The sequence below is a fragment of the Zonotrichia albicollis genome, chromosome 6 (assembly GCF_047830755.1).
Source record: "Zonotrichia albicollis isolate bZonAlb1 chromosome 6, bZonAlb1.hap1, whole genome shotgun sequence".
In the NCBI taxonomy this organism is placed as follows: Eukaryota; Metazoa; Chordata; class Aves; order Passeriformes; family Passerellidae; genus Zonotrichia; species Zonotrichia albicollis.
This window is the reverse complement of record NC_133824.1, coordinates 63,399,251-63,426,289: the sequence shown is the minus strand read 5'-3', so window position 1 is coordinate 63,426,289 and position 27,039 is coordinate 63,399,251. Positions and strand designations below refer to the sequence as shown.

The following is a 27,039-nucleotide window of genomic DNA, read 5'->3' as shown; positions in this document are numbered from 1 at the left end:
TTATTATCTCCAGCTCTCCAAATTAATCCACACAAATAAGTAAAGCACTTTTTCATTTAGGATTTAAAATAAACAGGAGGGCAGAGAAAGCTCAGCACACACTTGGTGTGTGCACTGGCACAGCTCCAAGTGTTCCCTTGGAATTCCAGGGCCGTGTGGGGAAGGAGCAGCAGCTCCAATGGAAGCAGAAGCCCTGGCATGGGTGCCCAGAGCAGCTGGGGCTGCCCCTGGATCCCTGGCAGTGCCCAAGGCCAGGATGGACACTGGGACAGTGGGAAGTGTCCCTGGAATGTGATGGGATTTAAGGTCCCTTCCCTCCCAAACCATCCCAGGATTCTGTGACTTTTTTGGGATTCACTTTCCCTTTCTCCATGCAACCAGGAGGAGCAAATTCCAACCTATTCCCAACGTCTGGCTGCCCAAGGAGAGGCTCTCACACACCAGGAGCCCCTTCACTGACCCTCACTTGTTCATCCATAAAGATTTCCATGGCCTGGCAGGGAGGATGAGCCACAAACACACGTGGGGCTGGGAGAGCCAGGGGAGCTGTTCTGGGAACTGGGATCTGTGCAAGAGCTCCCGGTGCTCTCAGGGGCTCCCTGGGGCTGTGCCGAGGGCAGGAGCCCCATTCCAGCTGGGGGAGCCCCCGTTCCCAAACTGTGATCTGCAGGGAGCTGAGGGATGGGGCAGGACAGGAGGAAACAGCATCAGGCTGCACCAGGGGAGTTTAGATTGGATACTGGGAAAATTCCTTCCTGCAAAGGCTGTCCAGCCCTGGCACAGCTGCCCAGGGAGGTTTGGAGTGCCCATCCCTGGAGGGATTTAAAGCCCCGTGGATGTGGCACTTGGGGACGTGGTCAGCGTGGCCTTGGCAGTGCTGGGGATGGTGGGACTCGATCTCAGAGATCTTCTCCAGCCTAAAGGATTCCGTGATTCCATGGTGGGGTACCTGCCAGCCGTGCCCATGGATCCATGGGAGAAATGCCCTAGCACAACATGGCTTGGATTCATTGAACCCACAGCAGGAATTTCCCCATGGAAAGGGACCGGCACTGCCCAGGGAGGGTTGCAGTGCCCATCCCTGCAGGTGTCCCCTGGCGGTGGCACTGAGAGCTCTGGGCTGGGGACAGGGTGGGGATCACCCACAGGTTGGGCTCCCTGGGCTGGGAGGGCTTTCTCAGCCTCAGGCACCCTGGGGTTCTGTGAGCGACCCTCGGGCAGGGGTTTGGGGGCTCAGGAGGGCTAGAGCAGCCTGTGCCTGTCCCTGTGCGGTCCCACAGTGACATCCAGAGACTGTCCCTGTGCCACCAAATGGTGACATCCATAGCCTGTCCCTGTGCCACCCAGCAGTGACACCCAGCGGGATGTAGCAGTGACATCCAGCAGCAACATCCAGCAGCAACATCCAGCAGGATTCATCAGTGACATCCAGCGGGATCCAGCAGTGACACCCAGCAGTGGCATCCAGCGGGATCCAGCAGTGACACCCAGCAGTGACATCCAGCGGGATCCAGCAGTGACACCCAGCAGTGGCATCCAGCGCGGTCCCACAGTGACATCCAGCGCCCGCCCGGCCCCTCTGCAGCCCCGCCGCCGCTGCCGCTCCGGCAATTCCAAGGAAAAAGCGGCTTTCCCTTTCCCTTTCCCTTTCCCTTTCCCTTTCCCTTTCCCTTTCCCTTTCCCTTTTCCCGGCACAGCGGCTCCTCTGGAGCGCTGCCGCCTGTTCCGCTCCTTCCGAACTCCGGCACTCAGGCGGACAAGGCGCGGACGGGCGGCTCGGAGCAGCCTCAGCCCAGCCCGGTGCTGCGGGGCCGGGACACCGGTACTGCCCGGATCATCCCCGGTACCGCCCGGATCATCCCCGGTACCGGCTCCATCCTCATCCCCTCGGCACCGGATCCCTCCCATACGGCCCGGGCCCCGCTCCCGGTCCTGTCCCGGGGCAGCTCCAGGCTCTGCTCCGTTTCCTTCCCTGGGATGGAGGAGCTGAAATCCCTTCTCTGTTGGGAAAGGATGGGAGAGCTGGGAATGTTCTCCTGGAGAGGAGAAGGCTCCAGGGAGAGCTCAGAGCCCCTGGCAGGGCCTGAAGGGGCTCCAGGAGAGCTGCAGAGGGACTGGGGACAAGGGATGGAGGGACAGGAGCCAGGGAATGGCTCCCAGTGCCAGAGGGCAGGGATGGATGGGAGATTGGGAATTGGGAATTCCTGGCTGGGCTGGAATTGCCAGAGCAGCTGTGGCTGCCCCTGGATCCCTGGCAGTGCCCAAGGCCAGGCTGGACACTGGGGCACCCTGGGACACTGGGAGCTGTCCCTGCCATGGCAGGGGTGACATTGGGTGGGTTTTAGGTCCCTTCCAACCCAAACCATCCTGAGATTCCATGATTCCCTCTCCTCCCACACACAAACATCCAAGTTCAGCCTTGGAGCCCCTCCTGTCCTGCCAAGAGATGCCCTAGAATAATGAAATCAGCTTTTATTGCTGTTACTGGAATGAACCCCCGTGGGCCAAATTAACAATTCCAGCAGTTCCAATGCAGTTTCTCTTATTTACGTTTGAAATCCTGCTCAGTTCCACCAAATCTGAAGGAGACCTGCAGGATTTGTGGTCTGAGCAATCACCTGGGATATGGAAATGATATTTCATGGTGACAACACCCTCCTGGACTGGTGAAATCCCAGTGATTGGAATGGAGGAACTGGAGGAGCCTGGCAGCAACCAGCTCTGCAGGAATTCAGGATAAATCCAGAGCACTCAACCCTCCCCATTTAGCAAAATCATAAAGAAATGGCTTTTAAAGCAGCTATTTCAAATATTATTGCACCTTTCAAAATAACACTGTGTGGCCTTGGAAAACAATCACCAAACATGTTAAGATAAAGGGAAAGGCAACTCTGGAGGTAAAGAAAAATCTTCAGTACCAGGCCTGGCAATGGCCAGCCATCACAGAAATGTAATTGAGATCAGAAGACAACCCAAAATGTGCTAAATCAGTTAAATTCCATTTCAAATGATGGTTATAACCCACAGCATCACTTTCTCTCTCTCTGGCCCAGTTTTCAGTGAGCTCAGGGCTGTGCTCAACCCAGTGGGACTGGGGTGAACGCCAGGAGCTGCCCCTCAGCAGGACACACGTTTGGGATCAGCCCTTCTGACCTCCCTGCACTGCTGTGAGGGCAGAGCTGCCTGAAGAACCCGAGCTGGGGCGTCCCTGTTTGTGAGAATGGGAGCAATGAATCTGAAATCCCCCATGGATTCCACAGGGGTGAGACTGCAGAGCTGCAGGGGCACAGGGGGGTGGAGCAAAGAAGAAACCAAACCAGTGGAACAATCCAAACATGCTTTATGCACTGAAATCAGGAACAGCCTCGGGGGTACCCCTACATTTAGCACCATTGTGAGATGGGAACACTCAGAGGAAGCAACCACACAGTCCTTGGAAAAAGGGGAACACGGACACGAGCGAGGGTGGGATGGGCTGGGATGGAGGTTTTATTTATTGGGTCTCATGCTAGGAATGCTGCTGCTGTGGTTTCTCCTCGCATTCCAACTGAAAGCACACAGCAGGATGAAGTCAGTTCATCTAGCACTCGTCTCTCCACGAGCAGAAAACAGAAAAGTTAAAAATGCAAATTCTCTCCGTCAGATCCAAAAACGTCCCGAGGAGGCAAGAAATTTGCCTTGTAAACATCTCCAAGGATCATCCCAGCCCTCCTAGCAGGAAGCAGGTGACAAAGGAGAGTACAGGCAACATCCTATGGCATTTATTATGTACAAACCTTGAGATACAGAAACAAGGCAGCCCTTGAGTTACCGGTCACGAAAAGCCCCTGGAGCTTTCCCGGCGTGCAGCCAGGCAGGGCTCAGCCCCCCTGCGCTCACCCCCACGCTCACCCAGCCTCCCCCGGCTCGGGAGCTCCGCATTCCACAGGAGGAACAGACACAACTCTAGAAAGGGTCGGATGGACACATTCCCAACTGGATGGGCGCATTCCCAACTGGGTGGGCGCATTCCCAACTGGATGGGCGCATTCCCAACTGGATGGGCGCATTCCCAACTGGATGCCAGCTCTCTCCCGAACCCCAGCCGCGAGCAGGGTGCCAAAGGCAGCGGGACACGGAGCTCTGGCCCTGTGCTCCCGCAGTACCGGAGGGTGCCCGGGCCCCGGGAGCGGCTCCCTGGCGGCCCCAGGCTCAGCTCCGGCCGCCCCGTGCGAGGGCAGCGGCCTCAGAGCGCCGTGAGGCCGAAGTTGCAGCGGCAGTACATCATCCCCGCCGAGTCCAGCCACGAGTCCGAGATGGGCTCGTACCTCTGCACCGTGTTCAGGTAGGAGGAGCCCGAGTGTCCCCCCACCACGTACAGCTGGTTATCGATCACCGCCGCGCCCACGCCTGCGGAGAGAGGAGAGCGTCAAACCCTGCGGGATCAAACCCTGGGGCATCAAACCTTGCGGGAACCGGGCTCTGTCCCCACCCGGAGCCACCCACAGAGCCCCCTCTGGCTAAAGAAAAGGGCTGTGAACGAGGAGCCCTCCCTGTTTGGCTCTGACACTCCTTTTGCGCTGTTCTCATCCCCTTTCCTACAATGAAACCTCCCTCTGTGCCACTGCCCCATCAGGGACCGTGGGACAGAACCCCGGAGTGTCCTGAGCTGGAGGGACCCACAGGGCTCATCCCAGCCCCATCCCTGCCCAGACCCCCAACAATCCCACCCTGGGCATCCCTGGCAGCGCTGCCCAAACCCTCCTGGAGCTCTGGCAGCTTTGGGGCCGTGCCCATTCCCTGGGGAAGAACCTTTCCTAAAATCCAGCCTGACCCTCCCTGGCACAGCCCCAGCTCTCCCTGAGCCCTGTCCCTGTCCCAGAGCAGAGATGGGAGCTGCACCACAACCCTGCGCCCCTGAATCTCCACACCCAACAGAACAGTGAGCACAGAACTGCTGCAACTCATCACTGCTGAAATCCCTGAAAAAAACAGGAGGTAGAGTAGAATTACAACTTCCCATAATTTTTGTCACAGCTCAGCATTAATAAACTGAACTTGGAGACAATCCAGATCCGCTCACAGAGTGCTGGAGTGACCCTCACCCAGCGATGGAGGCCCTGGCACTGTCCCTGCAGGTGTTACCAGCTCAGAGGTTCATCCCTGCCATGTCCCACCTGTCCTGGGCTCCTTCATGGGCCGGCACACCGTCCACTGGTTCTGGTGGGGGTCGTACCTCTCGATGCTGGACAGGTGGGACACCCCGTTGTGTCCCCCCACCACGAAGATGAAGCCCAGCATGACCCCCACCCCAAAGTTTATCCGTTTGTCAGCCATGGAGGCCACGGTCTCCCAGGAGTTCTTGCTCGGATCGTAGCGTTCCATGCTGCAAGGCAAACACAGCTGTGAGCCAGGGATCTCAGGAATTCACTCCTGGAGTGGCACAGACACAGCTGGCTCTGCCAGAATTACCACACATATGGAATAATGGAACACAGAAGAAAGGGCTGGAGCTGATGGAAAATTCAGCGTTGCAGTTGTTCAGCACAACCCAACAACAGCACCCAGAAGTTGTGTTATCATCTGGGAAGCATCAGCCACACCCCAGGGCACTGCCACTACCAAAACAGCCCAGCAGTGTTGCCAAAATTCAGTTTTAACCTGTTTTTATAATATATTCAGTCAAAGGCTGGGCACAATGACCTTAAAAGACTTTTCCATCCCATATTTCCCCCTGGCACAGCAGCTGGTTCAGCCTCCCCCATGTCCTCCCTGTCCTGCATCTTCAGGTCACACCCTAAAAACCAGAGGTTCCTCAGAGCTGAGAGCTCCTTCAGGATGTCTGGTACGATTTTTTAAAATAAGAATTTAAAATGCATATCACATAAATATCAATCTATTAAAATATTATAATAATCTATTAAAATAATATCATAACCTAGAAAAATAATCTATTAAAATATAATAATCTAGTAAAATAATATAATAATCCAGTAAAATAATATAATAATCTATTAAAATAATCTCATAACCTATTAAAACAAAAATGCTGTGGGGAACTGAACACAATGCAGAGCTGAAGTGTATTTCTGTGGCTACACAGCAAATCCAAAATTACCTTGAGGTTGGCCTGAAAATAACATTCAGAGAGAAAAAGCATGTGGAGAGTGTATTTATATTGCTCAGGAAAAGCTCAAAAGAGGCTGCTGATCAAACCACTGAGGGCAGGAGAGGTTTCAGGATCAAAGGGAAATGAATTCTCATCGTTATTGATAATTTTGATCACTGTACAGATGGTCAGTCATTAACACACTCATGGCTCAGAGCTGCTCCTGCCCAAGCACAGAGGGGCAGGAAAAAAGGGAAGAGGAGATCAGCAGCAGCAGCAGCACAGAGTTTGGAACAGGAGTTCATTACCCAGTGTGAGCTTGATTTAATGCCAGAGCTTGGAGGAGCCTGGTGCTGCACGGCATGGCTCAGCACTCACCCCTCCAATCATAAACAAAACCAGGATTATTCACAGAATATGGAACACCCTGAGTCAGGATGATCAAGGATCCATCTCTAATAGAAAGAAGAATCTTTTCCTACAAGAAGAACCTTTTCCTAATATCCAACCTAAACCTCCCTGACTCAGCCTGAAGTATAAAAAGTCAATGCAATTCATCATCACAACACCTGGTGCCACTCTGCTGAACAATCCCTGTGTCCCTCCCTAGGAACAAGGGTTTCATTCTTTATTCATCTCTTACACTTGCAGTTTATTATTCTGCTTCCTGGAGGGACATTCAGCTGATTTGTCCCCATTTGAATGATGGAAAATGATTCCTTTGGATACCTGGATGTCCCTGGACATCCTCACGGAACAGAGGAGTTAATGAGCTGGTGGTTCCAGGAAAACTCCTTGGGAATGCAAGCTCTGAAACAAGCCCTGGAGTCAGAGCAGAACTGCCCATCCTCAACCCTGCTATGAGCAGTAACACTATTCAAGATCCCATCAGCGTTTTGTATTTATTTTGTATTGAGGATGGGACAACCCCAATTCACCTCAAATCAGGGCTTTTGTGGTAAAGCTCAGCACCCACCCTCAGATTTTGCAGGCTTGAGCTCCAAGGTTCAGTAATGTGCGGGCATGTCTTTGTTTTCATCTTTTTGGTAAAATCACCTTTTAGGCGATCTAAAAAAGAGCCCAAACAAGGTGGAACACACAAAGTGGAATAAAAATAAAGATCTCCCTTTTGACTGATGGGACTGGTTTGACAGTACAGGGATTAATGAGGCCCAGGATCCACTGGAGATTATTTAATTGGGTGCCCAGGTGGGCACAGGGTCATCCCAGCACGTACCTGTTCATGTGGGCAGGGGAATGATGTAAAAGGCTGCCTGTGGGGTTTGCTGGTGCCCAGGTGGGCACAGGTACCCCCAGCCCGTACCTGTTTGTGAGGGCAGGGAAGTATTTAAAAGGCTGACAGTGGGGTTGGTGGTGCCCACCTGGGTCATCCCAGCACATACCTGTTCATGTGGGCAGGACAAGGATTAAAAACGCTGCCCAGGATGTTTTGGTGGTGCCCAGGTGCCCCCAGCACACACCTGTTCATGTGGGCAGGGGAAGGATTAAAAAGGCTACCTGTGAAGTTTGGTGGTGCCCAGGTCACCCCAGCCTGTACCTGTTCATATGGGCAGGGGAAGGTTTAATAAGGCTGCCCAGGAGGTTTGTGCTGGTGCCCAGGTGGGCACAGGGCACCCCAGCACATCCTTGTTCATGTGGGCAGGGAAAGGATAATGAACCTACCTGTGGGGTTTGCTGGTGCCAGGTGGGCACAGGTGCCCCCAGCCTGTACCTGTTCATGTGGGCAGGGAAAGGATTAATGAGCCTGCCCAGGGTGTTTTGGTGGTGCCCCCAGCCTGTACCTGTTCATGCGGGCAGGACAAGGATTAATGAGCCTGCCCAGGGTGTTTTGGTGGTGCCCCCAGCCCGTACCTGTTCATGCGGGCAGGGGAAGGATTAATGAGCTTGCACAGGACATTTTGATTTCACCCAGGTGCCCCCACCCCATACCTGTTCATGTGGGCAGGCAAGGATTAATAAACCTGCCCAGGCCATTTTGGTTTTGCCCAGGTGCCCCCATCCCATACCTGTTAATGTGGGCAGGCAAGGATTAATAAACCCACCCAGGACGTTTTGGTTTTGCCCAGGTGCCCGTACCTGTTCATGTGGGCAGGCAAGGATTAATAAACCTGCCCAGGACGTTTTGGTTTTGCCCAGGTGCCCCCATCCCGTACCTGTTCATGGGGGCAGTGAAGGATTAATAAACCCGCCCAGGGCATTTTGGTTTTGCCCAGGTGCCCCCATCCCATACCTGTTCATGTGGGCAGGCAAGGATTAATGAGCCTGCCCAGGACATTTTGGTTTTGCCCAGGTGCCCCCAGCCTGTACCTGTTCACGTGGGCAGGCAAGGATTAATAAACCTGCCCAGGCCATTTTGGTTTTGCCCAGGTGCCCCCATCCCGTACCTGTTCATGTGGGCAGGCCCGTAGCCCCCGATGGCGTAGATCATGCCGTCCAGCACGGCGGCAGCGAAGCAGCTCCGTGTCCTGCTCATGGGCGCCACCAGCTGCCACTCCTTGCCCTTGGGCACGTACTTCTCCACGCTCCTGAGGTAGGACTGGCCGTCGTAGCCGCCCAGGGCGTAGAGCTCGCCCGCCAGCACGGCCACGCCCAGCGTGCTGCGGCTCTCGAACATCCTCTCCAGGGAGCTCCACGTGTTGGTGTCGGGGTCCCAGCACTCCACGGAGCTCTCGTGCTTCCTGTAGCTGATGCCCTGGCACACGTGGGTGGCGATGCCCCCCACCACGTACATCTTCTGCTCCAGCACGCACACCCCGAACTCGTAGCGGGGGATGCTCAGGGGGGCCAGCCCGATCCACGAGTCGTTCTGGGGGAAATACATCTCCATGCTGCAGGGCAAACACAGCCAGTCAGCAAAGGGAGAACTGGGGGAAATACATCTCCATGCTGCAGGGCAAACACAGCCAGTCAGCACAGGGAGGACTGGGGGAAATACATCTCCATGCTGCAGGGCAAACGCACGGCCAGTCAGCAAAGGGAGAACTGGAATGGCTGAAAATGTGCCCCAAAGGGAGGGGAAAACACACCAAAAACAAACCAAACCAGCCTCAGAAATGGGAGAGAGAAAAGCAAATTACAGAGAGAGAAGCACGCATCTGCATTTACAAATGTACATTTAGAAACTACAGCTAGCACTTTATAAATGTGGATTTTATGCGCACTCTGTAATTTAAACAAAGTGTCCACGTAGCACAAACTACCCTGAAAAATACATCTTTAAAACAGCTTATTTCTCTTAAACAGCATTCTCAACCTTAAATCTAAGGCTAAACCCTCTACCTTAAAGCTAAACCCTAAACCTTAAAGCTCAACCCTAAACCCCAAAGCTCAACTTTAAAATACCATTTTCTTTTAATTATACTCAGTGTGAGTATACTCAGGGTCTAGTTTGCCCCATATAAAGTCTAGCCAATCTACCTGAATAGTTTAATTAATAATTTAGCTAAATAATTAGGAGGTTATCTGGTTCAGAGGAAACACGATCTGTTCAAAAACCATACAAGAGTGTGAGGCTCCTGGCGAGCTGGCAGGCACTAAGAGCCTGAAACAGGAGCTGCTGAGACACCAGAGAATAGAGATTAAATATATTCTAGGTAATTTTGTTATTATGAAGCACCAAAAAATCGAAAATAATCCAAATTATACTGGGAAGCTACAGATCATATTTTTATAATCACTGAAGAAGGTGGGAAAGAAGCAGAGCTGAAGAACATCAGAGAATTACTTTAGTCACTCAAACATTTTTTTATTAAGCACAAACCGCCCTTAATTTTTAAGTCTATAAACCCAACAATTCCCAGCCCTGACATCTGGTTTGATATCTGACTATCACTGGGAAAATCCACTTGAAATGACTTTGGTACCTCTGAACCCAGGGAAAAGCACACCCAGCTCTGGCCAGGTTCTCACAAGGGCCTCTCCCTGCAAGCACAGAACTGTCCCAGCAGAGCAGATGCCAGAATGTGCTGCAGAACCCAGCAGTGGAACCAGTTCAGGCAGCCTGGCTGGGCACAGGAACACTCCCGGGGCTGCTCAGGCACACTGAACATCAAAGCTGCCAGTGCAAGTACAAATGGGTATTTGTATAGGAACAGCCCACACACACTTTAACCAGCAGCTCTGGTTAATGGAATGCTAATCCCATGTTCCGAGCACACCCAGCCACACCAGCCTGGGACATAAAAAAAAAAGTTGTTTTTCTCTCTCTTTTGCCCCTTCTGCTCCAGGAGGAGCCTCAGGGACTCTCCAGGAACTGAGCAGGTTCATTCTGGGATGCAGTGAAGGAGGGGCAGCCGCTGTTCCTGCCTGCACAGACACGTGCCCACAGCTGGGATTAAAGCCAGGGTCACACCAAGATCCAGAACTCCTTCATGGAACCCAGGATCCCTGAGGCTGGAAAAGCCCTCCAAAGATCAGAGTCCCAGCTGTGCCCAATGCCCACCCTGTGCCCAGCCCAGAGCTCTCAGTGCCCCCTCCAGGGATGGGCACTGCAACCCTCACAGAGCAGCCACTTCCATTTTTCCCTTTAAACAATTCCTCCTGCAAATATCCTGTAATCCCTCAGAACAGACAGAGGCAGAGCTCAGATCCATCCCTCTCTTCTGCATGGAAAAATCCAACAATTCATTCCCAAAATTCAGGCATGGCAGTCACTAAATAACACAGGACAGCTGCTGGGGAGACAATTCCTGCTTCCAGAGAGGAACTTTTGTCCTAAATCACATCTGAGGATCAACAATGCAATGGAAAACCTGGAGCGAAACCCAACCTGGCATTACTGAAATATGCTCAAATTAGATTGGATATTTCATCAAAATCAGTCCCAAAAATCTTATCAAAATCTTATCAAAACGAGCCCCAAGCTGGAACTCCCAGGTACAGTTTTCCATGGGGAAATTGCTGCTGTGCCCAGCCTGAGGCCGTTCCCTCTGCTCCTTCACTCTGCTCTGATTAACTCCATTTTAATTCCAATGTTGAATTATCAGGAAGCACATTTGTCAGACAGCAAGGTAATTTCTATGATTTGTTTGTAATAATAACAAATCAGAGGGAAAATTAAGTAAAATGAAAATACCTGGAAGGAAAAATAAGAACTGTGCAGACTTAATTAACCTTATTAACTCAATCAACAGAATGAAAATTATTCCAGAGCTTTTTTGTTTGCACAAACAAATGTCTGGCACAAACAAAACCTCCTAACACTGCAAATTATTAATGAAATAAAAAAAGGCATTTTGAAGTTGGGGATAATCCTTGTTAAAAAAACTGCTGAAGAGTTTTTATGGAGGAACTTGGGTCTCATTTTTGTTAAAAAAAGAGGAAACCTGCTGGGGAGTTTTTATGGAAGAACTTGGGGCTCGTGCTGGTTAAAAAAAACCTGCTGGAGAGTTTTAATGGAGAAACTTGGGACTCATTCTAATTAAAAAAAGAAAACCTGCTGAACAGCTTTTTATGGAGAAATTTTGGGTTCATCCTTGTTAAAAAATCCCTCTGGAGAGTTTTTACAGAAGAACTTGGGGTTCATCCTTGTTAAAAAAAAGAAAACCTGCTGAAGAGTTTTTATGGAAGAACTTGGGGCTCATCCTTGTTAATAAAACCTGCTGAAGAGTTTTTATGGAAGAACTTGGGGCTCATGCTGGTTAAAAAAAGAGAAACCTTCTGGAGAGTTTCTATGGAGCAACTTGGGCTCATGCCTGTTAAAAAAAAAGAAAACCTGCTGCACAGTTTTTATGGAGAAATTTTGGGTTCATCCTTGTTAAAAAAGCCCACTGGAGAGTTTTTGTGGAGGAACTTGGGGCTCATCCCTGTTAAAAAAGGAAAACCTGCTGAAGAGTTTTTGTGCAGCAACTTTACGTTTGTCCTTGCTAAAAAAAACTGCTGGAGATTTTAATGGAGCAACTTGGGGCTCATCCTTGTTAAAAAAAAAAAAAAGAAAACCTGCTGAAGAGTTTCTATGGAAAAATTAGGGCTCATCCTTGTTAAAGAAAATCTGCTGAAGAGAAACTTGGGGCTCATCCTTGTTAAAAAAAGAAAACCTGCTGAAGTTTTTATGGAAGAACTTGGGGCTCATGGTGGTTAAAAAAAAAAAAGAAAACCTGCTGGAGAGTTTTTATGGAGAAACTTGGAAGTCAATCTGCTGAAGAGCTTCTATGGAGGAACTTGGGGCTCATCCTTGTTAAAGAAAAGAGAAAACCTGCTGAAGAGTTTTGATGGAGGAAAAGAACAACCACAGCCCGCAAACCCTGGTGGCACTCCCAGATCCCTTCCAACCCCAGAGATGGGCGATCCCAGCTGCCAGTGCCCTGCCAGGGGTGCCAGGCAGTGCCCAGGGCCGCTGCTCACCTCTCCAGGCAGGCGAAGAGGCCGGCCTTGCCCCCCACGGCACACAGCACCTTGGGCGCGCAGCGGGGCCGCGTCAGCAGCATGGTCTGGTGGGACAGTCTGTGCTCGGGCATGAAGTGGTACTTGAGGGCCTCGTTGAGCAGGTGCTTGCAGGTGTGGTCGTCCCGGATCAGGTGGTTGGCCTCGTAGAGGCGCGTGAGGAACTTGACGCTGAGCAGGGGCAGGCGCACGCAGTGCAGCAGCTGCGCCAGGTACTTCTGGCGCTCCTGCACGTCGTACTTGATCCAGGCCTCCAGGGCGTAGAACACCGTCTCCTCCGTCAGCACGTTCAGGCAGTCGTTGGACACGATCTCGTCCAGCTCCGAGTGCGTCAGCTCCAGGAACTCCTCGGTCTGGCACACGTCCTCGAAGTTCTGGCAGATGAACTTGCTGGCGGCCAGGTAGAGCTCGCGGCAGCCGTAGGTCTCGGCGAAGCGCGAGATGCCGATGCAGTTGCCGGGGTCCAGCTGGCTCTCCAGGAAGGCGCAGCACTCCTTGACCACCAGCTTCACCTGTATTGGAATGAAATCCCGATATTGCCGTGCCTGGGCTCGTCTGGCCTTGCTGCTGGACCAAAGGTGGCAGCTGGGGTGGTTTCACCCCACAGACACCTTTGGCTGGTGGCAGCTGGGGTGGTTTCACCCCACAGACACCTCTGGCTGGTGAGTGTGTGGTGTTTCACCCCACAGACACCTCTGGCTGGTGGGTGTGTGGTGTTTCACCCCACAGACACTTTGGGCTGGTGGGTGTGTGGTGTTTCACCCCACAGACACTTTGGGCTGGTGGGTGTGTGGTGTTTCACCCCACAGACACCTCTGGCTAAGCTGGATGCCGCAGCTGGCACTTGGGACAAGGCCAGGCATGCAGGAGCTCAGCTTTACCTCTGGTGGAGACGCTTTAAGGCGAGGTGAAGGAAAAAGGAGTTGGGTTTGGATCCAGAGCTTTATTCCTGGCCCACAGGCCTCTGAATGCAGCACCAGCTCCAACAGAACAACCGAACTGTGTGGGTGCTGTGTCTTTTAACCCCAGGGAGAGGGGCAGGGCAGGGGTAGGGATCCCACCAACCAGGTAAGGGGGGGAAGTCTCAGGGGACAAATGACACCTGGATGGCCCAATGTCCCCAGGGCCGAGAGGCATCTTTTGAACTCTGACAATTGTCGCAGACTTCTTTTCATTAAAAATCCTTTCTTAGGATTTTTCCTCCTGAGAAGCTGGGAGGCTTCAGGAACAAAATGTAAACAATGGTTATCTGCTGCTGTGGAATGCAACAGTGCATCTGGGATTGGTCTCATGTGGTTGTTTCTAATTAATGGCCAATCACAGCACAGCTGACTCGGACAGAGTCTGAGGCAGATGCCTTTGTTACCAGTCTTTCCTTGCTATTCTTAGCTTAGCTAGCCTTCTGAGATGAAACCTTTTCTTCTATTCTTTTAGTACAGTTTTAATCTAATATATATCATAACATAATAAATCAAGCCTTCTGTAACATGGAGTCAGATCCTCATCTCTTCCCTCATCCTGGGACCCCTGTGAACACCGTCACAGCCAATCACTCGGTGCCCTTGCTGGAATGCCAAGACTGACAGACAGTTCTCAGCAAGGGAGGGGCTGTTGGCACAGCTGGGGAAGGACCTGGCATACTGAGACAGGCTGTTCCAGGGCAGCACAACAGACCTGCAGCAGGTTGGCGGCGGGCAGCAGCGACTCCACGGTGTCCTGCGAGATGAAGACGGTGCCGGTGTAGGCGTACTCCACGATGGCCTGCAGCGCCGCCTCGTCCACGCACTGGAACTCCACCTCGGCGTTCTCCTTCTCCGACAGGTTCCCGGTGAACATGGCCTTGAAGTAGGGGCTGATGCTGGCCAGCACGGCCTTGTGCGCGTGGATCTTGGCCTCGCCGGCGCGCAGCACCACGTCACACAGCTCCTGGTGCTGCCGCAGCAGGTTCAGGCCCTGCAGCAGCTGCTCCGAGTGCAGCGGGGTCAGCTTGGCCAGCAGGAACGGCGGGGACGACCCGTCCATCTGGGGCAAACACAGAGCTGTCACCTCGTGGTTTGGCACACACAACAGGTAAAAGGTGGTTTGCTGTCTAATAAGGTCCCCAGTTCCCCTTTGAACCCTGACTTGCTGCACTTTTTAGTGCAAGTCAAATCCAGGACCTTCAAATGTTCATTAATAGTCTATGCTAGATTCAACTCTCAATTAAAAAACCCACAACCATCACTTTGTTTTGTTCTGGAGTAAAATATTATTTGATTGTGCAGGGCCAGGAGCTGGACTGAAGATCCCTGTGGATCCCTTCCCCCTCAGGATACTCTGTGATTCTACATCAAGGGTTTGACAGAACTGAACAGTGGCTGAAACAGAAACAAACACAGATAACTAAAGAATACAACTGGCTTATTTGAGATGAAGTTTTAGAAGTTCTTAAACTCCTTTTGTGCAGCTCAGTTCCTGCACTAAACTCCTTTTGTTCAGCTCCCTGCCTGCTCAGTGCTCCTGGGGAGCAGCCCAGTCCTGCTGTGCCTGTCTCTGGCAGGGAGCAGCTCCCCATTGCCATTCCCTCTGCAGCCACCCCCACAGAGCCAGTGGGGCTGGAGCAGATTCCTGTGCTGTGGATGCACAGAGGAGCACAGGAGAAAGGGGAGATCCCCACCTCACCTCACCCGTGGCTCCCACCATGCCAGGAAATCCCTGCTGGGATGGGCTCAGAGCTGCCCAGGTGAGCAGGGACAGGCTCAGCACCTGGAACTCTCAGCACTGCCCAGGTGAGCAGGGACAGGCTCAGCACCTGGAACTCTCAGCACCTGGAAATTCTCAGCACTCCCCAGGTGAGCAGGGACAGGCTGAGCACCTGGAACTCTCAGCACTCCCCAGGTGAGCAGGGGGACAGGTTCAGCACCTGGAACTCTCAGCACTGCCCAGGTGAGCAGGGACAGGCTCAGCACCTGGAATTCTCAGCATTCCCCAGGTGAGCAGGGACAGGCTCAGCACCTGGAATTCTCAGCACCTGGAACTCTCAGCACTCCCCAGGTGAGGAAGGACAGGCTCAGCACCTGAATTCTCAGCACTCTCCAGGTGAGCAGGGACAGGCTGAGCATCTGGAACTCTCAGCACTGCCCAGGTGAGCAGGGACAGGTTCAGCACCTGGAATTCTCAGCACTGCCCAGGTAAGCAGGGACAGGTTCAGCACCTGGAACTCTCAGCACTGCCCAGGTGAGCAGGGACAGGCTGAGCATCTGGAATTCTCAGCACTCCCCAGGTGAGCAGGGACAGGCTCAGCACCTGGAATTCTCAGCACCTGGAAATTCTCAGCACTCCCCAGGTGAGCAGGGACAGGCTCAGCACCTGGAATTCTCAGCACCTGGAACTCTCAGCACTGCCCAGGTGAGCAGGGACAGGCTCAGCACCTGGAATTCTCAGCACCTGGAATTCTCAGCACTCCCCAGGTGAGCAGGGACAGGCTCAGCACCTGGAACTCTCAGCACTCCCCAGCCCTGGCAGCTGCCCACGCTCCCCAGGAGCTGCAGGAGAGCAGAATCCTCACTCCCCCACGTCCCCTGCACATCGTGACACCAGAGCCCCTGGGTTCCTGCCCTAATTGGAGGCACCTGCTCTAATTCCAGCTCCCTGAGCACTGCCAGGGTGCAGCAGCTCTTTGTTCAGCCCCCAGCCCTGCTCTGCTGAGAGGTGGAGGGTAGGGATGTGTCAGGATCCTGGGCCACAATCCCATTGTTCTGCAGGGAACAACCCCCCCTCCTGAGCAGAGCAGCTTTTGATTTGCTAAATGATCCCTGCAAGATCTCGCTTCTTTTATCTTCATAATAAGTTCATCATCTGCACAGCTCCTTAAATGACACCTCACTTGCAGGTGAGCCCACTTAGAAGTGCTTAATTGGAAATAATCAAATGGGTTGCCAACGTTTAAATGCAGAATACAATAGCAGTGACAGGGAAGGGGCTGAAAAGGCTCTTACCCACCAAGAGATAAATAAGCTCTCCTATTATCACTCTTCACTGGAAAAAATAACTGAAAAAAACTCATTTAAGTGCATCTGCAAAAGATAACGTTTTCCCTACCACAATTTTGCAGCACAAATTATCCATGGAAAAATTTAAAAAATTAAAATCATAAAAAAGCTGTCCAGGAGCTAAAAGAATGTACTTCCCGTTTGTGTTCAGTTCCTGGTTTGATCATACAAACACACAAAAATCAGGAAACACAAGGCACCACCACATGGAAAAAGGAGTGGTCCCAGTTCAGCTGCAAAACCTGCCAAAACACCTATAAATAACCTCATTTAAGGTATTCTGCACCAATAAAACTTCCTGTACCACTCTGGTAGAACCTTTCACCCCTCTGCATGGCCAGGCTCACCCAAACCATGGATTTGCTGTTATTTATTTTACTTTTTAGCAAGAAATCAGCAGCTGGAACATGAAGCAGCCCTGGAATCGCATCCCAGCCCAGCGACCCGTGCTCAGGACACCAAACGGCTCCGGGCTCTCAGATCTCCCAGGCCGTGGCTAAAACTTATCTCAACCTCAGCAGGGGTGGAAACAAAGAGGGGAGCCCAGGGAACACCTGAGCTGGGGCTGTGGGTGCGCTGGGGAGCAGCGCAGGAGCTGCGGGCTCTGCCGTGTCCCGAGCGCGGGTTTGGGACCGCCAGGGACGGGGCTGGGCTGGATCTGCGGCTGTCAGAGAGCCTGAGCCGGGCTGAGCGCGGCTCCAACACCCGGGGGAAGAGAGACAAACACAGCAGAGATCCCCTGCTTCTGGAACTGCTGCTCTGCCCGGGGCTCACCCCGGCGCCGCTCTCGGCCGGGGCTCGGAGCAAGCTGGGCTCCCGGTGTCCCTGACCAGAGTCCCTTCGGTGCCCCGGTTCCGTTCTCGGCCGGGGCTCGGAGCAAGCTGGGCTCCCGGTGTCCCTGACCAGAGTCCCTTCGGTGCCCCGGTTCCGTTCTCGGCCAGGTCCCGGTGTCCCTACACAGGGTCCCGGAGCACGCCCAGGGTCCTGCCAGCCCACAGCGCTCCGGGTGCCAGTGCTCCTGTCCGGAATCCCTTCCAACCCACACTGCTCCAGGTCCCGGAGCACCCTGGGCTCCCGGTGTCCCTGCCCACGGTCCCTCCCAGCCCACAGCGCTCCCGGTCCCCGCGGCTCCGCCACTCTCCCCGTGCCGGGCGGGCCCCCCGCGCAGCCGCTCCTGCCGCACTCGCACCCCGCCCGGGGACGCACGGCTCCCCTCACGGCCACCCCGCGGCAGTGTCCCCGCCGTGTCCCGGCCGTGCAGCGCCGGCCCCGCTCCCACCTGTGCCGGGGTGCCCCAGGCCCGGCCCGGCCGCGCCGCCGCCGCCTCGTTCCGCCGCTCCGCCACCGCCCGTCCGTCACTTCCGGCCGCCCCGCCCCGCGCGCCCCGCCAATTAACGGCCGTGCCGCCGCACACACCCACACCCGCTGGCCCCCGGGCGCTACCACAGCGAGCACCACGCGGGGGGCACGCCGCGCTTTCGCTTCCCCGCCGGTTTTGCTTCACCCCATTCCCGCCGCTCGAGCGACGCTGCTCTCCGTTTCTCCGCCACCGCGCTCGCGCCCTATCCCGCCCGCAGCGGCCTGAGGAGAAGTCGCGGAGGTACGCGTGTCCCCCCCCCGCTCACCGCGGCGTGGTCGGCCCTGCGCCGGCGCGACACGCGGCGCCCCCTGGCGACGGCGGCGTTGCCGGGCGGGGCCGGAGGGCCGCCCATGGCCGCGGCCTCGGGCCATGGCGGAGCCGCCGCCCGGAGCCGCCGCTCCGTGGGGCCGCGGCCGGGCCTGGGAGCGCGGCGGCTCCGCGCAGCACCGTGAGGACGGCACGGAGCCCCCCGGCCCCGCTCACAACGGTCCGGGCACGGAGCTCTCCGGCCCCGCTCACAACAGTTCGGACGCGGATCCGCCTGGCCCCGCTTTGAACGGTCCGGGCACGGATGCCCCTGGCCCCATTCACGACGGTTCGGACACGGAGCCCCCCGGTCCCGCTGAGGACGGGCCGGGCACGGAGCGCCCCGGCCATGCTCACAACGGTTCGGGCACGGAGCCCCCCGGCCATGCTCACAACGGTTCGGGCACGGAGACCCCCAGCCCCGCTGAGGACGGGCCGGGCACGGAGCCCCTCGGCCCGCAGGAGGACGCGGCCGCCTCGCTGGGGCCGGAGCTGCCGCTGGTGCCGCCGGAGCTCCGCGCGCGGCTGCTGGACCGGCGGGACTACCGGGGCCGGGCGCAGGCCGTGGAGCAGCTGCGGCGGGCGGTGGAGGGCTGCAGCCCGGCCGCGCTGGGCGCCGCTCCCGCCGCCGCGCTGCTGGGGCTGATCGCGCTGCTGGACGCGCTGCTGCACGACCCCAACTTCGCGGTGGCGCGGGGCGCGCTGGAGGTGACCCGGCTGCTGGCGCTGCGCCTCGGCCGCCGCGTCCCCGCCGTGCTGGCCCCGCTGGTGTGCGCGGCCGCCCGGGCGCTGGGGGACGCGCAGCCGGCCATGCGGCGGGACAGCGCCCGGCTGCTGCTGCGCCTGATGGCGGCGGCCGGGCCGCGGCCCGTGCTGCGCCTGCTGCTGCAGGAGCGGCTGCTGCGGCACCGCAGCGCCCGGCTCCGCGAGGAGCTGCTCCACACGTGCATCGCCGCGCTGCTCGCCTTCCCCGCCGCCGAGCTGGACCTGCCCCAGCTGGCGGCCGCGCTGGCGCCGGCGCTGCTGGACGCCAAGCGCAGGGTCCGGCACGCTGCCATGGAGGCGATGGCCGCGCTGGCCTCGGCGCTGGGCCCCGGCAACGCGGGCGCGCTGCTCCGCGCCCTGGACGCCGTGGAGCTGCGGGCCGGCGGCGCGGGGGCGGCGCTGGCCGTGCGGGCCCGGCTGGCCCGGAACGCGCTGCCCCGGCTGGGCCAGCAGGGACTCGTGGAGTACGGAGTGCCCCTGCCCTGCTCCGGCCGCTGCCGCGGGCCCTGCCCGCCGCCCGGCCCCGACACCGAGTGGCTGCTGATGGGCAGCCGGAGCCTCAGCGCGCACGGGCACTGCGGGCACCCCGCCTGCCGCGGTGCCCTGCACGGCCCCGCCTGTGCCCAGCGGGGAATGAGCCCCAGGAGGGTCCTGAGCGCCGGCAGAGGCAAAAACAAGCTGCCCTGGGAGAGCGAGCCGGCTGCGGACGGGGAAGGTGGCTCGGGGGTGAGGATGCCCGTCGCGAAGGGCGTGGAGCAGGTATGGAACTCCCCGCGGGCCTTTATGCTTAAGGGAGGATGAAGAGCTGTCAGGGACTTGTTAAGTGAGAGGTGTTTGGGAGGTATGGCTGCTGTTTCATGGATCTCTGCACTCAGATCGCTCTGGGAAGGTAAATTTGGGAATTCTTTATGTCAGATTCAACCGAGCAATTTACCAGACTACTTACAAAGAAATACACTATTTTTTTTTTGAGACGAGACACTCCTTATGTGTGACAGCAGTGACATGACTCTGACATGTCAACAATGGCAGGTGAACTGCTGGGAATGAGCACAAAAGTGGGGAAAACAGCCTTTATTTGTGTGTTTGTGTTTGAAGGCGTGGGGCTGACTGCAGAGGGTTTCCTGTTTGGGGGAAAACAGAGCAGCTCCTTCAGCTCAGGCTGTGAAGGCAGAGCTGCGGGATGGGGCTGAGCCAGGGCTTTTGGGATAAACCCGGTGGCTGCCAAGTGCCTGTGTGGCTCTTGCTCCTTGGGCTGATCCCAGCAGGAAAAATGTAGGTCAGGCTGGAATAAGGATTCTGGCTGGGTTTGGTGCAATCACCCCCTGACCACGTCGGCAGCTGGAAAGGGGAGGAACCTCTGGAAAACTGTCCATGTCCTTTTTCCTTTGCCAGTGGTTCTGTGACGTGGTTTGGATCCCACACATGGCTGTATCTCTCTGTGGTGGTTTTTCTGTTATGTTTTGGGGTTTTTTTAAGTGGACACGTTTGGTTGATCAGAACTCGATGTCCTGTGGGGGAGCTGAAGCAAACAGAGCTCCTGAGGCGGTGAGAGGCTGTGCAGAGCAGATTGCTCAGTGCCACATTTACGCACTCAGATTTTCATTCCCAGTTGCTTGGTAACTTGTTGCTGGGCTGGATGAGGTCAGGGACAGTGGGTGCTCCTCTGCAGCCTGGCTGTGGGGCAGGCCCTTAACCAAATAAACCCAGGTCGTGTTTCTGTGCTGTCAGACCTTGAGGTTCATGCCTGGACTTGAATGCTCCTCTCTTCCCTTGGTGCCTGTGTTACCTCTCCTGAGGCTCCTGAAGGCATCTGTGCCTTCCTGAGCTGCTGAATCAGATCCCTTGGGATAGCTGCAAACAGGGTTGGGACAACAAGATGTGTAGGAAACACCTCTGCAGCAAGAAGGGTTTCCTTTTTGGAACAGTTTTTCAGTATTAACTAATACAGCTTGTAAGAAAAACAACAAAAAACGGTGCCAGTGTTCTCCTGGGAGGTTGGGCCAAGCCCTGCTGGTTTTCTGCAGCTGTGAACAAAAAGCAAGTTAATACAGGCACCAACACCTGGCTGGGGCTTGGAAAGGAGGAACATTCCCTGCCTGGACAGCCCCTCTGCAAGGCAGTCCTGGAGGGGCTCTGGGAATGGTCCTTTTCTGAGAGGAATGAGCCCTTTGTACATGTGGTTGTGTTTATCTCTAACGTGGGAGGAGTTTCCAGCCCTGCGGAGGGAGAGGAAGCCAGGAGCTTGTGTAAAGTGCCTTTGGAGGTGGGGAAAACCATCAATTCCTGGAATGGTTTGGGTGGGAAGGGACCTCAAACCCCACCCAGTGCCACCCCTGCCATGGCAGGGACACCTCCCACTGTCCCAGGGTGCCCCAGTGTCCAGCCTGGCCTTGGGCACTGCCAGGGATCCAGGGGCAGCCACAGCTGCTCTGGCAATTCCAGCCCAGCCAGGAATTCCCAATCTCCCATCCATCCCTGCCCTCTGGGAACCTGGGTGGGCACAGGATGAATTGGGGTCCTGCTGGCCAGACCCCAGTTCCTGTAAAGGAACATTAAAACACCGGGGTGCTTTAATAGTGCAGTATTTACTGACTGCTGTAGTTGACACCTTTGCTGCTCCTTCTTCACTTTCACATCCTGATCCTTTGTGTCATCACATCTGACTGGAGCTCTCTGGGGCAGGGACACTGTCCAGTGGTGCTGGTGACCCGAGGGAGCAGCTGGGGCTGGGCCAGGGGAGGTTTGGGATGGATCTCAGGGAAAGGCTCTTGCCCAGAGGGTGCTGGCACTGCCCAGGCTGCCCAGGGAGTGGGCACAGCCCGAGGCTGCCAGAGCTCCAGGGGGTTTGGGCAGCGCTGCCAGGGATGCCCAGGGTGGGATTGTTGAGGTCTGGGCAGGGATGGGGCTGGGATGATCCTGTGGGTTCCAGCTCAGGACATTCCATGGATCTGCCAGGGATGCAGGAAGGTGGATTGTGTTTTCAGTCTGGGAATGCAAACCTGGCTGGTGTTCCATCTCCTGTCCCTGGGCCATCCAGGAATCTGCATCTGTGTGGGGAGTGTGCCCTGCATCTGCCCTTAGCTCCCTCAGTAAGGAAAACGCATTTATCATGCAGAAATCTCAGGCAGTCGACTGCTTTCTGGACATGTCAGATATTAATTATTAATTCAGACATTCCTTTGAAATGAATTTGCTTAAAAATTAACTTTTGGAGTCATTCTGTGGCTGAAGGGATGCATGGAAGTAGCTTAATGTTTAAAGCTGTTTCCCTGCCAGTGTTTTTAGGGTCATGTTACAGGGTGCTTGTCCAAGGCTGTGTCTAGACTTTCCTTATCAGATAAGGTGTGAGTAAAACATGTGTAAGTTAATGTGTACTGAAAATAAAAGGCAGATAAGGCACGTGGGCTCCTGGCTTTGTCTGGCAGCCTGTGCAGGGCTGTGGGCTCTCCATCCCTGGAGCTGCTCAGGGTTCAGGGGCAGGTGGCAATGTGGAATATTGCAGGTGAGAGTTTCCCCTGGCACACACAGACCCTGCAGGCCCTTCCCTGCTGCTGAAGGTACCTTGGGTGCCCAGAGGGTCCTTTTGGGGGGAACAAGAGCATTTGAACAGTTCACTGGACATTTAAGGCCTTCCACAAAGCTCATGTGAACTGTGGGATCTCCCCTCACTCTGTGTGGAAATTTTCTCATTTCCATATTGATCTGATCACTGGAGAAATTGATAGCTGCAATTTGTGGAGTGTTCAAATAACCTGGGAAATGGAAATCCCATTTATGGAACAAAACCTCTGTTTTCCAAAGGTCAGAGGGACACAGAGGGTGAGCAGTGTGTGGGATGAAGGTGTCCCTGCCTTGGGTATCCCTCTGGGATGTGAGCCCTGCTTTTCCTGAGGCTGGGAGAGGATTTTGGGGAGGTGTTGTTCTGTCTTTGTGTGGTGTTGGTCCCTTTGTGGGAGAGCATTGTGATGCTGCTGGTGTTGGGTTAGGGGCATCTTTGGTGTCCCCAGTGGCGCAGGGACACAGGGAGGGAGTGTTTGCTGTGAGCCCAGCTTGGACACTGGGCTTGGAGCAGCCTGGGGCAGTGGAAGGTGTGGGATGGGATGGGATCCATGGGTTGGGATGCATGGGATGGGGTGGGATCCATGGGATGGGGTGGGATCCATGGGATGGGATCCGTGGGATGGGATGGGATCCATAGGATGGGATGGGATCCATGGGATGGGATGGGATCCATGGGATGGGATCCATGGGATCCATGGGATGGGATGGGATCCATGGGATGGGATGGGATGGGATCGATAGGATGAGATCCATGGGATGGGATCCATGGGATGGGATGGGATCCATGGGATGGGATCCATGGGATGAGATCCATGGGATGGGATGGGATCCATGGGATGGGATCCATGGGATGAATCCATGGGATGCAATGGGATCCATGGGATGGGATTTGAGGTCCCTTTCCACTCAAACCATTCCAGGATTCCATCATGGGTCACTCTCAAGGGCTGTGCTTTGATAACCAAGTTACCAATTCCTGTGGTGGATGGATTCAGGTGTTTTCCAGCATTTGTGGAATTTAAAGGAATCTGACCATTTAGAGGAATCCCTTTTCTAGGATCTGTTATCCCAGGGAAACATCTGTCAGCTTTGGGATTGCTGTATTTCCCACCTCCAAGGCTGTTCAGTGAATTTGCAGTGCTGTAATTAAAATTTGGGTACAAGGAAAAGCAGAGTTTTCCCTGCTGGAGCTGGGCTGGGAACAGCTGAGAGAAGCTGTGCAGTCATGGCAGTGTTGGAATTTACTCCTTCTGCATATGTTGCTTCATCTGTATGGGAAAATGGGATGGAAGTTTATCCTGTACCAGCTCCTGAGCAGGAAATTCCCCCTCTCCCAGCTGAAACCAGGCTGAGGTGGTTTGTGCAAGGAATATTTCATTATGGGCTGAGGGATCTGTGGGTGGGATGGTGTTTGGTGATTGCAGGAGTGGGAATGCCAAGATCTCACATCTGTTATCCCAACTTGTTTTCCAATAACCTGGAATAAACCACTTCAGCATTTTCCTGCTCTCCTTGTTCTCCTGTGTCTCTCAGAAGGAAGAGCAGCCTGGGAATGACCTAAATCACTGATTTTATTAATTAAATCAGAAATTTATTTAAAGCATGACCTTTTTTTGTTAAATATTGGTATTATTGAGATTTTCCCCCTACCTGTAGCCCATCCTCAGTAACAGCTGTTGGTGTTGGCAGGCACAGTTTTAGACTGGAGTGTGTGTTTGGCAAGAATCTGAAGTGTGTGGGATGGGATCCATGTTCAGTTCTGGGATTTTGGGGTTCTCTTATCTATTAAACACTTCCCCATCTAAAGCACAACATTCAAAAGGTCAATGTTTAATTTTTAAAATTTAATTTTTAAAATACTTCAGTTCTTTGCCATTTATTTTGTTGGGTTTTTATTCCCCTTTCAGTGTGAGTAGTTTTAACCTGTATTTTAGTAAGACCTGCAAACCAGCTAAAACGCTTTCTAACGCTTCAAATATTCAGCTGTTGGGTAGGTGGGAAAGTGCAGCTTGTGTGGGGATGTTTGTAGCTGTGCTGTTTGCCCGGAGCAGGGCTGTGCCTTCACTTTCCCCACAGTTCCTCTGCTTTCCCTGCAGTTGGCTGCAGCCAGTGATCCCCTGCAGCCCCCGAAGGCCCAGCAGGGCAGCGCTGAGCTGCTCTTCAGCAGGAGCAGAACCTCCAGGAGTGCCCTCCAGCCCAGCGTGGAGCTGGGCCCTGAGCACCCTGCCCGTGCTGCTGGTGAGTGGGGACACAGGGATGGGGCTGCAGCTGCCAGGGCACGGCAGCTTTCACGTGGGAAATGAATTTGTAGAGAAAAACCCATCACAATATGGGGAGACACGTGTTGTCCCAGTGGGGAGTGAAGGTAGAGGTGGGGTTTTGGTGGAAACTACAATTCCTGCCACTCTGAAGTTATCTTAGAAAATCCATTTGGGTAGATCAATGGCCTCTTCAACAGAAAAAATTGAATGCTCTCAAAAAATTAGAAAGTGAACAACTGCAAAAATTAGAAAGTGAACAACTACAAAAATTAGTAAGTGCACAACTGCAAAAATTAGAAAGTGAACAATTACAAAAATTAGAAAGTGAACAATTACAAAAATTAGAAAGTGAACAATTACAAAAATTAGGAAGTGAACAACTACAAAAATTAGGAAGTGAACAACTGCAAAAATTAGAAAGTGAACAACTGCAAAAATTAGAAAGTGAACAATTACAAAAATTAGTAAGTGCACAACTGCAAAAATTAGAAAGTGAACAACTACAAAAATTAGTAAGTGAACAATTACAAAAATTAGAAAGTGAACAATTACAAAAATTAGAAAGTGAACAACTACAAAAATTAGTAAGTGCACAACTACAAGAAGGCCACATTAAACCTACAAAGACTCCCTAGAATTGCTCAGTTTTTGTCATTCACAAGAAGACCTCTGATTCCTGGAGATTACTCCGTGACCTAGAGAGGATCACAGAGGACATGGGGCATTTGCAGCCAGGACTTGCTTCTCTCTGAGTGGCTCCAAGGGCCTGGCCTCTTGTTGCCTTGCACATTTCAGTGGCCAGAAGGATCTGGAAAGCCTGGGCAAGACCAGACCTGAGGGACTGTGTCCCCATGGCCCTGGGCCCTGTCCTTGTCCCCTCTGGGGAGTGCTGGCCTCGCCAAGTTTGCTGCCTTGGGTTTTGAGGTGTTTGCTGCCCTTCATTGTCACCCACTAAAAGAGGGGATTGTTCAGGGGTTCCTTTGCCCCCCTGCAGCTCCCAGCTGGAGCAGAGCCCTGGAAGAGCAGCCAGTCCTTTTCCCTTTTCCCTTTTCCCTCTGAGCTGCTTTTGGAGGTTGCTTAGAGACTCTGGAATTAATTCCTTGGAGTGTGGGTTTCCCACTCAGAGCTACACAGAGTCTGCATTCCCTGTGAAATATTATTGGATATTCTTGGAGTATTATTGGATATTCTCTGTTGGACAGCATGTGTGAACACTGATTTGGTTTGTGTGTTCTCTCTTGGAAGGTGCTCTGGGCTCTCATCAGCCCCAGGTTTCAGGGAAGTGTGGGACGCTGGGATACTCCCGTGGGAGGAGTGGCAGTGTGGGCTCTGATTTGCAGTTTCTGGGACTCAATAACTGTCAGCAGGACAAAGGTAGGTGCCTTCTGCCAGGCATGTCACTTTGGAGTTGTCCCTTTGTCCCTGTGCTTCCCCAAGAAATGGGAACCGTTCCTGGAAGGTTGTTCAGGCCCTGTCCTGGTGGCTCCTCCTTCCTGTGTGAGTTAATGAGTGGTTGTTAATTCACAGCCCCCCTTTGGTCTCTGACTGTGTAGGTGTGAGAGAAAAGGGAGGATCACAGCAGTGTTTGATCTGCTTGCATCACTCTGGTTTTTAAATACAGTTCTATAAAACTTGCCTGAGAAATCATTTTAAGGTTTAAACTCACATTTGGGGGGGAATGCAATTTGCAGAATGAAGTTGGTTGGTTTGTCTGCTTGTGTGGCCAAACCTTCATGCTCTGGCTGCCTAGTGGTGCATTATTTAATTGGAAATTGTTTTTATGATAGATGATTTCATTGGAAATCATTTTTATGGTGCATTATTTCACTGGAAATCATTCTTATGGTGTATTTTTTAATAATAAATTCTTACTACAAGACCCAGTTACCACAAGCACTGTTCTCTTTTCTTTTGCTCAGTTTGTTCCAGCCTCAGTTTTTCCAGCAAGACCCAGAGAAGTTTTTGCACTCAGGCAGAGCCCACCATGTCCTTCCAGGGTCCCAGTGCCATCCAGGGCACCTTCATCCTGCCCTCCTTCCCCCTGGCATCGCCCAGGACCAGCCCCAAGCACCTCTCTGCCCCTGCTGCCCTGGCAGGGAGGTGCCAGGCGGACCCCAGGAGCCTCTCCAGCTCCTGGCCTCTCAAAAGCTTCCAGGGGCTGCCCAAGCCTGGTGGCCAGAAGCAGCTGCTCAGCCAAAAGCCAGGAGACAGCACAGGTGGGAGTGGTCTCAATGTGATAAAAAGGGGTTTGTGGGTTTATTT

General features: G+C 53.9%; 2 protein-coding genes across 5 annotated transcripts in view; one reads left to right on the top strand and one right to left on the bottom strand.

Annotated features, from left to right (window-relative positions):
• Window positions 1-3,323: 3,323 nt before the first annotated feature.
• On the bottom strand, window positions 3,324-17,952 carry KLHL28 (kelch like family member 28). The gene is made up of 6 exons (XM_074544164.1): window positions 17,801-17,952; window positions 14,165-14,512; window positions 12,452-13,002; window positions 8,494-8,937; window positions 5,157-5,365; window positions 3,324-4,389 (listed from the first exon to the last, which is right to left on the bottom strand). The coding sequence occupies exons 2-6, from the start codon at window positions 14,510-14,512 to the stop codon at window positions 4,226-4,228; spliced, it is 1,716 nt and encodes a 571-aa protein (XP_074400265.1). The 5' UTR covers window positions 17,801-17,952; the 3' UTR covers window positions 3,324-4,225.
• A 168-nt stretch (window positions 17,953-18,120) lies between these two features.
• The window catches only part of TOGARAM1 (TOG array regulator of axonemal microtubules 1), a 33,656-nt gene continuing 24,737 nt past the window's right edge, over window positions 18,121-27,039 (top strand). For all 4 annotated transcript variants that reach the window (XM_074544158.1, XM_074544157.1, XM_074544156.1 and 1 more), the window contains exons 1-4: window positions 18,121-19,711; window positions 24,613-24,754; window positions 26,023-26,151; window positions 26,697-26,993. In XM_074544158.1, the coding sequence (XP_074400259.1) occupies window positions 18,251-19,711; window positions 24,613-24,754; window positions 26,023-26,151; window positions 26,697-26,993 (2,029 nt within the window). In that variant the 5' untranslated portion in view covers window positions 18,121-18,250. The remainder of the gene's footprint in view (window positions 19,712-24,612; window positions 24,755-26,022; window positions 26,152-26,696; window positions 26,994-27,039) is intronic.

Coding starts and splice junctions, on each gene's coding strand:
- KLHL28 (XM_074544164.1), bottom strand. CDS start 14,512: ATGGACGGGTCGTCCCCGCCGTTCCTGCTGGCCAAGCTGACCCCGCTG. Junction 8,938..12,451: donor CTCTTCGCCTGCCTGGAGAG/GTGAGCAGCGGC, acceptor TTTGCCCTGCAG/CATGGAGATGTATTTCCCCC. Junction 5,366..8,493: donor GGGCCTGCCCACATGAACAG/GTACGGGATGGG, acceptor TTTGCCTTGCAG/CATGGAACGCTACGATCCGA.